This window comes from Canis aureus, chromosome 3, assembly GCF_053574225.1.
Source record: "Canis aureus isolate CA01 chromosome 3, VMU_Caureus_v.1.0, whole genome shotgun sequence".
NCBI lineage: Eukaryota > Metazoa > Chordata > Mammalia > Carnivora > Canidae > Canis > Canis aureus.
Window position 1 is genome coordinate 6,133,751 of NC_135613.1, and position 15,728 is coordinate 6,149,478.

General features: G+C 46.8%; 1 protein-coding gene and 1 long non-coding RNA gene across 11 annotated transcripts in view; one reads left to right on the top strand and one right to left on the bottom strand.

Moving 5' to 3' along the window:
• Nucleotides 1–15,728, bottom strand: part of LOC144306423 (uncharacterized) — a 141,152-nt gene that overhangs the window by 84,615 nt on the left and 40,809 nt on the right. For all 10 annotated transcript variants that reach the window (XR_013373556.1, XR_013373547.1, XR_013373554.1 and 7 more), the window contains one exon: nucleotides 12,860–13,035. This is a non-coding gene — a long non-coding RNA (uncharacterized LOC144306423). The remainder of the gene's footprint in view (nucleotides 1–12,859; nucleotides 13,036–15,728) is intronic.
• CDH5 (cadherin 5) overlaps nucleotides 1–15,728 on the top strand; it is a 33,787-nt gene that overhangs the window by 15,413 nt on the left and 2,646 nt on the right. Inside the window, exons 3-11 of the mRNA XM_077885798.1 lie at nucleotides 1,463–1,751; nucleotides 2,750–2,866; nucleotides 3,798–3,962; nucleotides 4,832–5,019; nucleotides 6,148–6,398; nucleotides 9,751–9,893; nucleotides 11,846–11,970; nucleotides 12,321–12,429; nucleotides 14,470–14,715. Of these exons, the coding sequence (XP_077741924.1) occupies nucleotides 1,463–1,751; nucleotides 2,750–2,866; nucleotides 3,798–3,962; nucleotides 4,832–5,019; nucleotides 6,148–6,398; nucleotides 9,751–9,893; nucleotides 11,846–11,970; nucleotides 12,321–12,429; nucleotides 14,470–14,715 (1,633 nt within the window). The remainder of the gene's footprint in view (nucleotides 1–1,462; nucleotides 1,752–2,749; nucleotides 2,867–3,797; nucleotides 3,963–4,831; nucleotides 5,020–6,147; nucleotides 6,399–9,750; nucleotides 9,894–11,845; nucleotides 11,971–12,320; nucleotides 12,430–14,469; nucleotides 14,716–15,728) is intronic.

The window sequence follows — 15,728 nt, forward strand, 5'->3', positions numbered from 1 at the left end:
TAGTAAAATGAGGAATTTTGAGTAGGCTACCCTTGTTTTTCATAGGATTCATTTAACTGATAAGTTTATATAACTGAATTTTTAATAATGGCTATATTTAAAATCAGTTCACAAACATTCCTTAAAATGTAAGTTGGTTCTTGAGAGCCAAGCCAGTGCAAGCCATCTCCAGCTCACTGGAATTTTCGTGTGAAATAGCAAAAAGATATCAGTGTTTCCTGGAATTCACTTTCAGAGGTACCGTTCTGCTCATGAGAGCAGCTCAACACCAAAAATGATATTATCTCCACTTTACAGATGAGGCTACCACAACTCAGAGAGGCTAAGTGACTAGTAAGCAGCAAAATACCCCTTGCCTTCCTTTTTTTTTTTTTTTATTGTCTTGAGTTAGATTTTTTCTTTTTTTTTTTAATTTTTTATTGGTGTTCAATTTACTAACATACAGAATAACCCCCAGTGCCCGTCACCCATTCACTCCCACCCCCCGCCCTCCTCCCCTTCTACCACCCCTAGTTCGTTTCCCAGAGTTAGCAGTCTTTACGTTCTGTCTCCCTTTCTGATATTTCCCACACATTTCTTCCCCCTTCCCTTATATTCCCTTTCACTATTATTTATATTCCCCAAATGAATGAGAACATATAATGTTTGTCCTTCTCCGACTGGCTTACTTCACTCAGCATGATACCCTCTAGTTCCATCCACGTTGAAGCAAATGGTGGGTATTTGTCATCTCTAATAGCTGAGGAATATTCCATTGTATACATAAACCACATCTTCTTTATCCATCATCTTTCGTTGGACACCGAGGCTCCTTCCACAGTTTGGCTATCGTGGCCATTGCTGCTATAAACATCGGGGTGCAGGTGTCCCGGCGTTTCACTGCATCTGTATCTTTGGGGTAAATCCCCAATAGTGCAATTGCTGGGTCGTAGGGCAGGTCTATTTTTAACTCTTTGAGGAACCTCCACACAGTTTTCCAGAGTGGCTGCACCAGTTCCCATTCCCACCAACAGTGTAAGAGGGTTCCCTTTTCTCCGCATCCCCTCCAACATTTGTTGTTTCCTGCCTTGTTAATTTTACCCCTTGCCTTCCACTGGCGCCAAATATACTCTTTCACTCAAAAATCTTTCTGTAAGCACTTGCAGTGTTCCCAGCGCTGTTCTAGGCAACTAGGGCAGTCACGTTAATGTGTTCCCAGCGAGCTGGCTGGGAACAGTGCGCTAATGACCAGTCAGAGATGTGCATAAAGACTGAAGGTGCCGCATTCAGGATCCCTGGCCAGCACCACAGACGCGTACACACACCCCCGTGCAAACATGTAGGTGTGCCGGATACACGTGTGCATACATGCCGGTGTACCTACATACACCTGAACGCTCACAGAGGGTGTGCACATTCACACACACACACGCACACAGCCACCCCTGCCCATCCTCAGCTCACGGTTCCTCTTCCTTCCTAGATCAAATCGAGTGTGAACAGCAAGAACGCAAAGTACGTGCTCAAAGGAGAATCTGTGGGCAAGGTGTTCCAGGTCAGTGAGGACACAGGGGACGTGTATGCCTTTGAGAGGCTGGACAGGGAGAAGATCTCTGAGTACCACCTCACAGCCCTAGTGGTAGACAAGGACACCAGGAAGAACCTAGAGTCTCCTTCCAGCTTCACCATCAAAGTTCATGACGTGAATGACAACTGGCCTGTGTTCACGCACCGGCTGTTCAATGCATCTGTGCCAGAGATGTCGGCTGTGGGTATGTGCCCTGTTTGTACCCCACCCCACCCCACCCCCGCTGCTCATCCCCAGCCTGAAGGCACCTCTCCCATCAGCAACTTCACTGCCTGGGGTCAGAATTTAGTGAGTTCAGTGCAGCTGCTATTTTATATGGCTTGAAAGAAACAACGGTCCCTTAAGACTAAACTCTGACCTGGCCCTAGACTGAACCCTGATCCTGATCATGGACTGAGCCCTGATCCTGATCATGGACTGAGTCCTGACCCTGATCACAGACTGAGGCTTGATCATCAGAGACACACACCTGTTTCACTACTCTACAGCAAACCCCACCCACTGCTCTGACTCGGGACTGGCATTCCAAGAGCGCAGCCTTTGCACGGAAAGAATACCAACTCTGCTACCACAGTGAGAAGTCATCTCTAGGATCCATACAGGAGTGGAGGGAGCAGAACTACAGCCCTTACCCCAATATGCAGCACCAGCCTGGACCCCAGGCCTCTCAAAGTTACTACTTCTCAATTCCACTCCAGCCTCTAGTAGATACCAGAAAAGGATTCCCTTCCCCACCCCTTGGTCTAAGTTTCCCAGCCAAGAACCTGGGAGATTGTAACAGATCTTGTAGAGTATGGAGATCCTGGAGTTCAAGAGAAACAGAGATGTGATACTCACCTTCCTGTTCTTTTGTTCTCCACCCTCCAGGAGAAGGAAGGGCAGCCCTTCAATCTCCTCTATCTCTCCTCATGACCCTACCCCTCCATGCCCTCCCTCATTTTTGCCACGACTAAAAAACCACCTATTCTCTTTGCCTCCTTCAAAGATGACTAGGTTGACCCTCCAGCACTGCCAGCACTCTGCCCCTATGCAGGCTTCTCAGAAAACAAAGCAGTCTTTTTTCCTCCAGGACCTAAGGGAAATGGGTTAAGGGAACAGCCTGGGCCCTATCTATCCTGATCCGGGAATGGGGAAAGGGGCCAGCAGTCACAAGGCAGTAACCCCTGGATTCTCTTTCCTCAGGGACCTCAGTCATCCGCGTGACAGCAGTTGATGCAGATGATCCCACTGTGGCAGACCACGCCTCTGTCATGTACCAGCTCCTGAAGGGAGAAGAATATTTTGCTATTGATAATTCTGGTCTGTGTTACTAACCCTCTGGGGCAGGCGCTGGCTTGGAGCAGGGTAGAGGGGGATACTCTAGATTGCAGAAGCTGAGGCAAGTCAGTCTGACAGGTGTCACCTACCACCCAACCACACCATCCTGTGGAAACGGTTCCTTGATGCACGTTAAGACAGGGTGACTGGTGAGGGCAGAAGGAAGCAGACAGCTGCTGAAATAAGGACTCCAGCCCAGGAAACAAAATCAAGACCTGAGCAGTGACACAAGAAGCAGAAGAGAATGCTGGTCAGCAGCTGTGGGTGTAGAGTCACACAGATCGGGCTTCCAAAAGCAGTTCTGCTACACGCCCCCTCTAAAGACCTTAGGCGAGTCAACTAACCCCTGGGAGCCTTAGTTCCCTCATCCTGAAGATTTGAAAATGTATATTTACTTTGCATGGCAGCTGTGCAGTTTGAATTGAATAACGTATAGAGAATATGTGGCCCATAGCACGTATCCACTCAGTGTAACTTTAAAAACTGTAAGGACTGAGTTTGGGAAGTAAGACAAAAGTCCAGGCGGTCAGGCCTGGGGCACACTGTCTTTCGGAAGGATGGCAAGTACACAGCTCAGATACCACCACAACCGATGACGTGCCAAGGCAGGTATCACTACTCCATCATAGCACTCTTTCCACACTAAGCCTAGCCGTGGCCTCACACTCTTTCTCAACACCATGCTCCAGGCAGCTGGGACCAGTATCGGACCACACCGTTTGTGCAGCTTCAGTCTAGCAGAGCAGAGTGTGAAGGCAGGAGGTGGTTGGCCAGCGGTTCTCAACCTTGGCTGCATAGTGGAATCACCTGGGGAGCTTTTAAGTCACGGGGTGCTCTCTGGATAAGGCTTGGGCACCAGTGTTTTCTTAAAGCCCTCCAAGTAACGTGGCTCCTGCTGGGACACTTTTTGCAGGCCTCATTTTCACGACAACCAAAAACTTGGACCGAGAGACACAAGCCAAGTATGAGATCGTGGTGGAAGCACGAGATGCCCAGGGCCTCCGTGGGGAGTCAGGCACAGCCACAGTACTGGTCAACCTGCAGGACATCAATGACAATTTCCCCACCTTCACCCAGAGTGAGCTCTACCCCAGGGCCTTGGGTGGCGGGGGTGTGGGGGTGGTGATAATCCAAACTCAGTGACCTGGGGAATCCTGTGAAGAAGCCCAGAGCCCTCTCTCTCTCCCTTGACCCCAAGGTGGGCCTCAGGCCCAGTAAAGTCATTTTGGTGCAGAAAGAGGTTCCTCCCCATCCCTGCACACATTCCTAAGGCTGTCCAAATGCCACCTGCCACAGTGACCTCACGGGCCACAGGGAAATCACACTCCCTGCTGTTCCACTATCAGATAGGAACAGTTTCACCCAGTTTCTATGGGCTAGGAAAAATCCAAGCCCTAGCTAGAAAATCCCCATAAGCTGGTGGGCAGGAGTATGGCAAATTTCCATATCCAGAGCCAAGTCTGGGCCTGGAGCCCACCCACACTGATTGTCTCCCCTCAAAAAATGTCTGATAAGAGATTTTCCCCTGCCTGGGTTAGAGCTGGGGAGGAAAGTCAGACAGTTCATCACTTATACCCTCCAATGCTGAGGTGTAACAGAGGCTTGGCCATCCCAAGGATAGCCTGAAGTGGCCTCACTGTACAGGACAGAAGCTCCCTAAGGGTAGGACTTGTCTCTCTTGTCAAATGGCAGGTCCCCTAGCAAAGTACCTAGCATACAGTAGGTGCTCAATTACTATCTGTTAAATGGATGGATGGATGGAAGGATAGATAGAGCAGAACCTCTTTGCCTTGGGACCCCGAATTCCAATGGTAGTATTACTATTATCATTATTATTATTTTATTGTGCCCCTTTCCTGTATAAAAATGTATTGGGATAGTATAAGGGATAACCCCCTTGCCTGTCTCATTAACCCAATGCCCTGGGGGCCACTCTATCTACATCAGCCAAGTACATATTTGCCGTGCCTGAAGACATCCGTGTGGGCAGCTCCTTGGGCTCTCTGTTCGTTGAGGATTCAGATGAGCCCCAGAATCGGATGACCAAGTACAGCATCGTGCAGGGTGAATACAGGGACACCTTCACCATCGAGACGGACCCCAAACACAACGAGGGCATCATCAAGCCCATGAAGGTTTGTAGACAAGCAGCAATGACATCAGATGTAAAGTTTGGGGCTCCCTGCATCACCAGGACTCACCCAGGGGCTCCAAGGTCAGAGGCCATCAAAGGTACACGTTATGAGTCAGCTCAGAGCTGGCCATGTGCTTTAGGAGCTTTTGACCCTGGAGTTGGAAAGGGGAGCCAGGAGAGAAGGATCAGTGCCTGAGACTGGTTACCCCAGAAGCAGACCTTAAGGCAAGGAGCTGGGTGTCAATAATTTACTTAGGAAGTGATCCCAGATGCCCCAGGAGTAGTACCACATGAAACCTTAACATCAGATTATCGCTTCAGGCAAGTGGGCACAGTCCACTGGGGACATCTGGAGAATAGGGTGGGATAGTCCTCAGGGTTGCAGGAGCTGGGGGAGAGTGAGCTGTGGGGTTGATTGAGGGCCCCAGGAGGCATTCACTCTTGTACTTTCTGGCCAGCCCTGGGCACCTGCCAAACCAGAGCCCTGGAAGTGTTATAGGCACCTGCAGCACAGAGCCATAGCTAGGGAGGGAACAGTGCATGCTGGGGGAGGTGGGTGGCCACTGGCAGTGCCTACTGTGGACAGACAGAGCAATCAGACCAACTGAATCCGGAAGAGGAAGGAAGGGACACCAAATACCTCTAGAATGGCCATGCTGAAGACTGGGGTACCTGGGCCAGGATGACCCATCTCAAATGGGACATTCTAGAACCCCTGTGCCTGAGCCAGGTCAATCCTCCAGCAGAACTTTCCTACTGCTGTCCCTGATCCAGCCCTGCACTGGGGACTGGAAACAGCCAGGGGAGTCACGTGGCCTCCACAGCATCGAAGCTCGTGGTGAGTGGGGAAGACTCACTGTGTGTCCTCAATACTTGGAGCAGGGCCAGTCACAGAGTTAGGGTCAGAGGGGTCGCCATGAGGCTGCTGAGATGCAGTAGGGGAGCAGCCAAAGACAGCCAGCCCGCCCCAGCCCCTCTCCTGATGAGCCTGGAAACATCACTTCTTCAGGCCACAGGCCCCCATCCATAAAATGGGTGTCATCCAGGGCAAACGTGTAGGGTAGCTGTGAAGATCACACCTCACATGCGTGGCTCAGAGCAGGTGCTCCCGTGCTTTCCCCTTCCACAGCCCCTGGACTATGAATACATTAAGCAGTACGTCTTCACCATCGAGGCCACAGACCCCACCATCAACCTCCACTACCTGAGCAGTGTCTCCATCCAAAAAACAGCCCGCGTCATCATCAACGTCACAGATGTGGACGAGCCCCCCAACTTCCACCAGCCCTTCTACCACTTCCAGCTGCGGGAGAACCAGAAGAAACCTCTGATTGGCTCGGTGCTGGCCACAGACCCCGATGCAGCTCGTCGGAGCATTGGGTAAGGGGTGGAGGGTGGAAGGGTGGTGCTGATCATGAGGATCCTCGCACTGAGGTTCTTAACGTCCTGACTCCAGGACTCAACGGGGAAAGTGGCTTCTCCTGGCACATACACGGGACATGGCTGAGGCAGGACTAGAAGCCTGAGCTCTTCCACCGACCCGAGCAGCCACGTGGGATCCTGTCTTGCCCAGGCACCCCTAACCCGCACAGTCCTGGCCATCAGAGCTGGCCAGGGGCTGCTCTACCTTGGAGTGGCGATTCTTTGGACCTGGCTCCCACAGGTCCATCTTGAGAGATCTGACGGTCAAGAGGGTAACCAACTAGAGGACAGACGTGAAACCATTTTACAAAACGTGTTTTACTAAATTTGCCTTCCCAAGACCACAAAAGGAAAAAAGTAGTCAGTTCACACAGTGAAATGACACAAAGGTCTACAAAGAAAACATCAGTAACCCCTACTCTCGGGTAACTGATGTTCACGGTTTGAGGTGGTTGTTTCATGACTACAGAAATATCTCCGTACATTTATGGTGGGTTTGTTGTCTGTCTGCCTCTCTGTTTCGGGGTTTTGATTACTTTCACAATTTTTTGGATCATACCATGCCCACTTCATCACCAGCTAGGCTATCTCCACTAGACTCTGAGCCTCTGGGACCAAAACTATAGTTCTAACTCATACATTCTAGAGCCATACAATATTTGACTTCAATCCAATCTCATTTTATTCCAGAGGGGTAGCTGATTGTGTTAGCACCACTTATTAAATAAGTCAACATTTTCCTACCTTTGTTTTATAGATAGATAATAAAATAGATTCAAGTAATTATAATTAATATAATATAATATAATATAATATAATATGATATAATACAAATAACCAGAATCTAATTCTGAATCCTCTTCTGTCTACTATTCTGTGGCAAAGCCATTCAGTTTTACTGCAGCAGCTTCATATTAAAACTTAGTAGAGGGATCCCTGGGTGGCGCAGCGGTTTGGCGCCTGCCTTTGGCCCAGGGCACGATCCTGGAGACCCGGGATCGAATCCCACGTCGGGCTCCCGGTGCATGGAGCCTGCTTCTCCCTCTGCCTGTGTCTCTGCCTCTCTCTCTCTCTCTCTCTCTGTGACTATCATAAATAAATAAAAATAAAATATAAAAAAAAAACTTAGTAGATATAAGCCAAGTTTCTACCTTACTTTTTTACTTTCTGTAGCTTTTTGTGTTTTTAATATTCGCTCTCTCATACAAACTATAAAATTCTTTTATCTGTTTTTTTTAATTTCACAATTTTTTGGATCACACCATGTCCACTTCATCACCCACTTCTATCCAAAATGAGATTGTATAGAAGTCATTAGAATTCTAATGAAAATCATATCAATTTAGAGAGAATTAATATTACTATGACAACAGGTCTTTTTATTAAGGTCAAAAAAACATGCCCCCAAAAATAGAAATTTGGGCCACATCACACAAGTTTTGGGACTACTACAGTTTTTGTGGCCAGTCTATTCTAAGTAGTCTGTAATGACCATTTTTTTATTTCTTTATTGATCCAAGAATTTACTTAAGACATTGATTTGATTTTTTTTCTTTTCATTTACCACCAGTTAGGTATTTTTTGTTTTTGCTTTTACTTGTTCTGTGATATAACACAACTGTGTTTGTGTTCATTTTTTCTAAAATACCTAAGATTTTGCTTTACATATTTTAATATCTCTATTTACAAAGGTTCATAACTATTTTACTTTCATTATGACTTGTTACTTTTATCCCTATGAAATTACCCAATTTGTTCTGCTAAATACTTTGCCCTCACATTGCCTAATGTTAAGTTTGCTGGTCCTCTTTTCATATCATTTGTCTTTTCCTGATAGGAGTTTTCCAACTTGTACTTTCAACTTTTCGAACTTCTGCTTTTTACTTGGCATTAAGTTGTCTCTCGAAAATAGAGTGTAATTGGTTTTGCTTTTTAATCTACACTGAGATGCTTTGGGTTTAACCTATTTATATTTGTCATCATAAGTGATATGTTTGAGCTTACTTTTTTGTCTTGTACATTTCTCATTTCTCAAACTTAATGGGGTTTTTTTCCATCATATTTGCTATAGAGTCTTTTCTTTTCTTTTCTTTTTCTCCTGGATATTTGGATGGAATATAAACTTCTTCTACCGGTGAAACTCTCTTCTATCTATAAAATTAAAAATGTCTTCCTGGTCATTTTCTACTTTAAAATATCACACACATACACACAATTGCTTTCCTATGCATGATAAAGAAATCAAATGTTTCATTTTAATTCCTGTCAAAGCAGGCTTTTTCTTTATATTGTGACATTTCTGAGTCATATGAAGTTAAGTTTTCATAAAATATTTTTGGGACCCATCTCTATGGGTGATATATTTCCTGAGTTCTTGTATAAATATACAAACACAAATATAAAATATATTTATACAAATATAAATATACAAAATATACAAACACCTTAGTTCCTCTGCCTTCTTATGCTAGTAACACCACATGTGCTCCCATAATCCTCAGAGTATCCTCAGACTGTAGACACCTACTTTCAAATTTTTCTAGCATTTAATTTTGTGGGGACATTTGGGGTAAGTCTGATTTTCTTCACAAGAACATATTTTTCTGTCTGGATTCTGTTCAGTTGCCTCACATAGCCTTGAAATTCAAGTGTCATGAGGATATATGTAAACATTTATCTCTTTTGAAAATTATACTTGATATTAATGACCTCTTTTAATCTGTAGACTAGAGGCTTTCTTAAGATCAGGAAAGTTTTCCTTTAGTATATCTTTTGTTATTTCTTCTCTTCTATTGGTTCTGGAGTTTTCTTCAATAGTAGTAAATATATATATTATATATTACATATCATATATTTCATATATATTCATCTCTCATTTCTTCATATCTTTTTCTTGATTTCTGGAACATTTCAAATTTTTACTTCATAAATTTCATTTCTTTTTAATCATTTCCTATCTATTCCAGCTACTTTTTTATTTCTTCCTGGCTGTTCCCCATATATCTCTTCATTAATCACAAAAACCAACCTCAGCTCTGTTGTACTAGATTATAGTGCCACCTGCCTCAGCTCTCAAAGTGTTCCTGAGGGAGTCTCAAGGTACCATCTTCAGCCCAGCCAGGGCAGCATTGCTAACATTGAAGGGATTGTCTCACCACTCTGAATCCCTCCAGGTGCTAGAACATGATAGCAGAGAGAGGAGGATGGAGGGGCTGCAAGCCATAGATTCTGAAGGGCCTCATTAGTCACACTGAGGAGTCTACACTCAGGAAAGAATAATGGGAGGCCATGAATTTCTCTCCCCTGGCAGATATTCCATCCGCAAGACCAGTGACAAGGGCCAGTTCTTCCGAATAACCAAGCAAGGGAACATCTACAATGAGAAAGAACTGGACAGAGAAATCTACCCTTGGTATAACCTGACAGTGGAGGCTAAAGAACTGGATTCTAGTGGTGAGTGGCCCCACATGCCAGGGAACCTGGGCTTTTCTCCTTTCCCTCATTCGTTCAAAATAGGCATAATCTGTCATCTCTATCTTAGAGGTATTTAAACTCCTGCTGAAGTACCACTTGGCTAGAATACTATAGAGCCTCCATCCCCAAGAGTATGGATGGACCAGCAGCATCCATATCACTTGAGACCTTGTTGGGAGGGTAGACTCTTGGGCTACCCCCAGACCAAATCAGAACCTCATGCACATTATACTTTAAGAACCACTGTCATAATACAGCCTGCTGGATGTCCCTGTGGTGAGAATCATCTAAGGCACCTTTTAAACATAGAGCTTCCCTGGAGGTTCTGGTCCAGTGATTCAGAAAGGGGCCAAGAAATGTACATCAAAAAAGTACCACACGATTCTTATGATCATGGATGTTTAGAAAAGGCTGTTTGTGGGGAAGAGAGGGAGAGGATTTGTATGTCAATCAAGCTGAAGCAGCTTTCAACTTCAAAATGATTAGGTTCTCCAACTTAGTCTAACTTTTGCCAGAGGAAAAGTCAAGTATTGGAGTTTCTGTACCCTTACAAAACTTAACATGAGAAAAATCGCAGTTGCCCTCCCAGAGATGGATTAATATTCCCACCTTACCTTGGAGAGCACCAGGGCCCAGAGGGGCAGGTGACTTGACTAAGGCTGGAATGGTGCTACCCTAGAGGGCCCCTTATTCCTGCTGCATCTCCCAGACTTAGTCATTGCCCCGCATGGCAGCTAAGCCCCAATTTCAATCGGCTCCCGCATGTTTTCCAGATCAGTCTTTGCCCCTTTCTTCCCCATCTAACCTCATTCACACAATTTTTAAAACTTAAAATAGTTGTGCGTTTTTAAATATGAGAGAAAATACAGAAAAAGAGAAGAAAATCATCCCCTCATAATCCCACCACACAGAGATAATTACTGTTAGCACTTTAGTATACTTTCTCTGGTCTCTTTTTTTAATATGTATTTTTATATAAGTGAGATCATAATATTTATATAAAAATCATATCCTGCATTTTTACTTAACCTTATTCCAGAACCATTGTCTCATGGTACAAAAACCTTTTTTGGGGGTGCCTGGGTGGCTCAGTGATTGAGCATCTGCCTTCAGCTCAGGTCATGATCCTGGGGTCCTGCATCAGGCTCCCCGGGGTGGGGGGCAGGGCGGGGGGGCTGCTTCTCCCTCTGCCTGTGTCTCTGGCTCTCTCTGTGTCTCTCATGAATAAATAATTTTTTTAAATATTTTTAATTACATCTTTTAAATGTACTTTACATACACATTGTAAACAGCCACACATTCCATTCTTTTAAAGTGGTTTAATTTGTTAACCCCATCTCACTTAGTTTACCTTTTAGTTAATTTGTAATTAATTAATTTTATTTACTTAAACAGATTACATTTATTTAAATTAATTAAACTATTGGATCAATTTGATAATTTAATTAAAACCTTCTTTAATTTGCTCACATCATTTCACTTTTTTTTTTTTTTTTTTTTAATTTTTATTTATTTACTTATGATAGTCACAGAGAGAGAGAGAGAGAGAGAGGCAGAGACACAGGCAGAGGGAGAAGCAGGCTCCATGCACCGGGAGCCCGATGTGGGATTCGATCCCGAGTCTCCAGGATCGCGCCCTGGGCCAAAGGCAGGCGCCAAACCGCTGCGCCACCCAGGGATCCCTCATTTCACTTTTTGATTCCCACAGCAACTGTTGAGTAAACATCCCTGTGCATGAAGCTTGATGCCCCCCTCCCTTCCTCCTCCACCCTTTTCATCCAGAATGCTATCTCTGGCCTCTCTTCCAGAGATCCCTAGCCACCACCACCACCACCCCCGTCCTGCAAAAAGGGTACCCCTCTAGGATTCCCCATCCACATACCTTCTACCCGTGGGGCTGGAATCACAAGCCCTTCCCCCACCCCCCGCAGGGTACCCCACAGGCAAAGAATCCATTGTGCAAGTCTACATCGAAATTATGGACGAGAACGACAACCCTCCAGAGTTCGCCCAGCCCTATGAACCCAAAGTGTGTGAGAACGCTGCCCAGGGCAAGGTGAGTCTGGCTCAGGTGGGAGGGTGGAGCACGCCCCCTGAGGACAGGCTTAGAGGCAGCACCTCCCACCCACAGTCAGCTGGCATTTCACTGAGCTTAATGTAACTGCCCAACAGCCATCAGGAAAGGTGCTATTATCCTCACTTTACCGATAGAGAAACTGAGGCTCAGAGGGAACGTATGGAGAGTAGACCAGTGAGGAGGGTAGTCCAAAGAGCAGCTTCACGAGATCATTTAGGTTAGTGTTGCAGGTGAGATGCAGCTGTGGTCAGGTCTGAACCCAGAGTCACCACCACGAAACCCCCAGCCACCCCAACGCCATCCCTGATTCTCCATTTTCCATACACCAGCTGGTCGTGCAAATCTCGGCAATAGACAAGGACGTAACACCACGAGATGTGAAGTTCAGATTCTCCCTGGGCACTGAGGACAGCAACTTCACCCTCACAGATAATCACGGTATGCATCATAGTAGTCAGCCTGGGGCGGGGCGGGGTTATTTGAGTCTTGAAGCCCCAGCGTCAAAGACCAAGCCAACAAACTGAGGGCCTATCCTGACTGGGGTCTTCAACTTATGGTATATTTTGTACAACTCCTTCCCAGTCTGTGCCATGGTCAGAGCTACCCTGGCCAAATTGCCAAGTCCATACTCCCCAGAAGATGCTCAGGTCAGCAAGGAATATAGAATAGGTACAGGGTGCAGACAGTCGCTCAATTCACTAATGAGCCAAGGGATTCCTTTCCACACTGGATCTCTAATGCTCAGCACAAGTGCAAATCCTCTATGAATTTTGAGGTCACTACCAAAGAGTCTAAATTGGAAATGTGAAATCCAAAATGCCAAGAATACAGTGAACTTTGTCTTAATTCAGCTATGAGGACTACTTACCACCAGGTGGCCCCAGGACAGCATCTGGTGCACTCCTCACAGCCCAGAGTCTGTGATGTCAGTAGTATTGGCCGATCAGAGCTTCTGATGAGCATGTGCTTACAAGAGTGGTGATGATGCTGAGTTGATTGAACTCTAGCCAAAAGCAGACAGGCTTCCACAGCTTCAGCAGATTCCTGAGAAAAACAGAGAAAATCCCTCTTGGGTCTGAACAGAGCAATCCTTCCACCCAGTGCGGGGTGGAATTCCTGACTATCCCTGATCGGCAAAACTGTGGAGGATGAGGATCCCTGTTCAGAATAGCCACTGCCACCTGTGAGGAAGGTCAGGGGCCCTGAGAGTGTGAGGCGGACCCAGGGGATCAGCCACATACCCATCTTTAAGGAGTCTCCTTCCTGTGGGACTGGAAAACTGGCCATGATGTGCTGGCAGTCAATGACAGACCATTCAAATGCTCAGCTGTCTGTAATAGTAAATAATGTGGCAAAATTATCCATCACGCCACTCCCCCCACCCCATGTTCACCTCCATCCCACCTCAGAGGCGGTCTGTATTGGGATAGAAAGTTTAAGTGCCACCCCAAAGGCACCCCATGTACAACCAGGAGGCAAGCCTGTTGATGCCAGATTCACTTACAGCATGAATGTCCTGTTAGGATAGTGAGTATAGTGAGAAAACTCTAATTTCTCTCATAAAGGATCAGCAACCATATAGCTATTATTTTCAACTATAATAGACACGGTTACTTAATAAAATGTAATTAGCTTTCATCTGAAATGTAAAAGATGGCCTTCTTTGCTTTTGGCCAGCTTCCTGAGTGAGCTGATCCCGTGGGACTAAATAAATCCTGGAGCAGTGAATCCCTAAACCCTCTGACCACCAGCATTGTAACTTCCCAGGAGCCCACAAAAGGCAAACTATCTGGCCTCTGCCCAGAGCCACTGAATCTGAAATGTGGGAGGGGGAGATGGGGGCAGAGGGGAGGGATATGGAGAAGGAAGAGCAGGGTTCTGAAAATCAGCACGTTTAAAAAGCTCTCTGGGGGAGTCTTCGGTCTATGGAACCATTGATTGGAGCTGGGAGGGGGATCCAATATTTGGGTCAAAGCACATTCCCAGTTGCAGTCTGCCCAGGAAATCCTCAGTTACCTATGTCATCACACCCTCGGTGCCCCAGGGAACATGTGCATTGTTTTCACTTTCTAATGGATTTTCAGGAATAGGAGAAACAGCCTTTGAAGTCAGCCCAGTGCTAAAAGACTTTTAAACACTTTTTTTTTCCCCATCACCAAAGCTTGAAATAATGCACTGAGCCCAAAGAGAACCGCCTGTTATTGGAGCGGGGTTAGGGAAGAGTTGGGGGTCAGACATCAGTTGCTCACAGAAACAGAAAGCAAGGATTTTACATGTTGGCCATGCCATTGTCAGAGGCCAGGTCCAAGCAGCTACCCCAAGTGTCCCCTCTCTGGAGGAACAGACCCGCACTCAAATGATTGAAACATGAGGCAGAGAGAAGCAGCCCAGGCTGCACGTGGGCTGGCACAGTCGCGGAGGCTTTTATGGAGGAGGCAGGCCGAGCAGAACCTGACTCTGCAGCCCTGGTGTTTCCAGATAACACAGCCAACATCACCGTCAAGTACGGGCAGTTCGACCGGGAGCGTGCCAAGGTCCACCACCTGCCTGTGCTCATCTCAGACAATGGGAGGCCAAGCCTCACAGGCACCAGCACGCTGGTCGTGACCATTTGCAAGTGCAACGAGCACGGCGAGTTCACCTACTGCGAGGAGATGGCGGCGCAGGCAGGTGTCAGCATCCAGGCGCTGGTGGCTATCTTCCTCTGCATCCTCACCATCACAGGTCAGTGGCCAACAGGGCGGCGAGGGACACTGGGGGGAGGGGTGGCTTCACAGAAGGAGGACCAGACCAGGGCCCCAAGGGGCAACCCTGCCTCCAGCCCCTATCCCACCCTGGGCCTCAGGGTCCTGGGTTCCACACCAGGACACAGGGATAGCTCTACCTCCCTGAACGCCTAAGGGTCGGGGGTAGATACGGGGGGAAAGGGAGGATTCAAGGCCTTTCTCTACTTTAAAATACTTTACATTCATTCATTCAATTTATACATTTTGAGCACTTACTGTTCTAGGCATTTATTGACATGAAACCTATTTTTTTAATGCCTTTTTGGGAAGGAAAAAAGAAATTGTTTAAATTCTAGCTTAGATCACCTCCAGTGGCTTTCTTTCCTTTATGAGAATTCCTACAGCTTTGATATCTTTCTTTCTTTTTCTTTCTTTTCTTTCTTCTCTTTCTTTGTCTTTCTTTCTTCCTTTCCTTTCCTTCCTTTCCTTTCCTTTCCTTCCTTCCTTCCTTTCCTTCCTTCCTTCCTTTCCTTCCTTCCTTCCTTCCTTTCTTTCCGGGAGCATTTTAGTTGTAGATTACCCAGGAAGCACATCCTGGGACAGGGATTGGGGTACAAGTGCCTTAAACCAGAAGTGCTCCCAGGAAGCCCTAGAAAGAAGAGTGGGGGTGAAACAGGGAAGAGAGGCAGCGGATGAAGGGAAAGTTGTCAAGACAAGTCATTAGCCGTGTGGGTCCCTGGGGCTTCCTGCCATGGCACCTGGGGCAGCAGTGAGACACTCACAGCAGGGGTTTATCCAGCAGCTCCCCTCAGCTGATGGCTGGGGGCTCCCAGGGGAATAAACGCTTCTGGCTTCACCAGCCCTGAGACCCGGCAGGGCCGGCCCTCTGCGGAGGAAGGTTAGAGACGCCCGGTGCACTGAGATGACGGGCCCTGGGGCTGCTGGGGGCATCGCATTGTCTGCGCAGGGCTTCTCCTGCCAGCGGCTCCCCTTAGAGACCCCCTGGGCGTG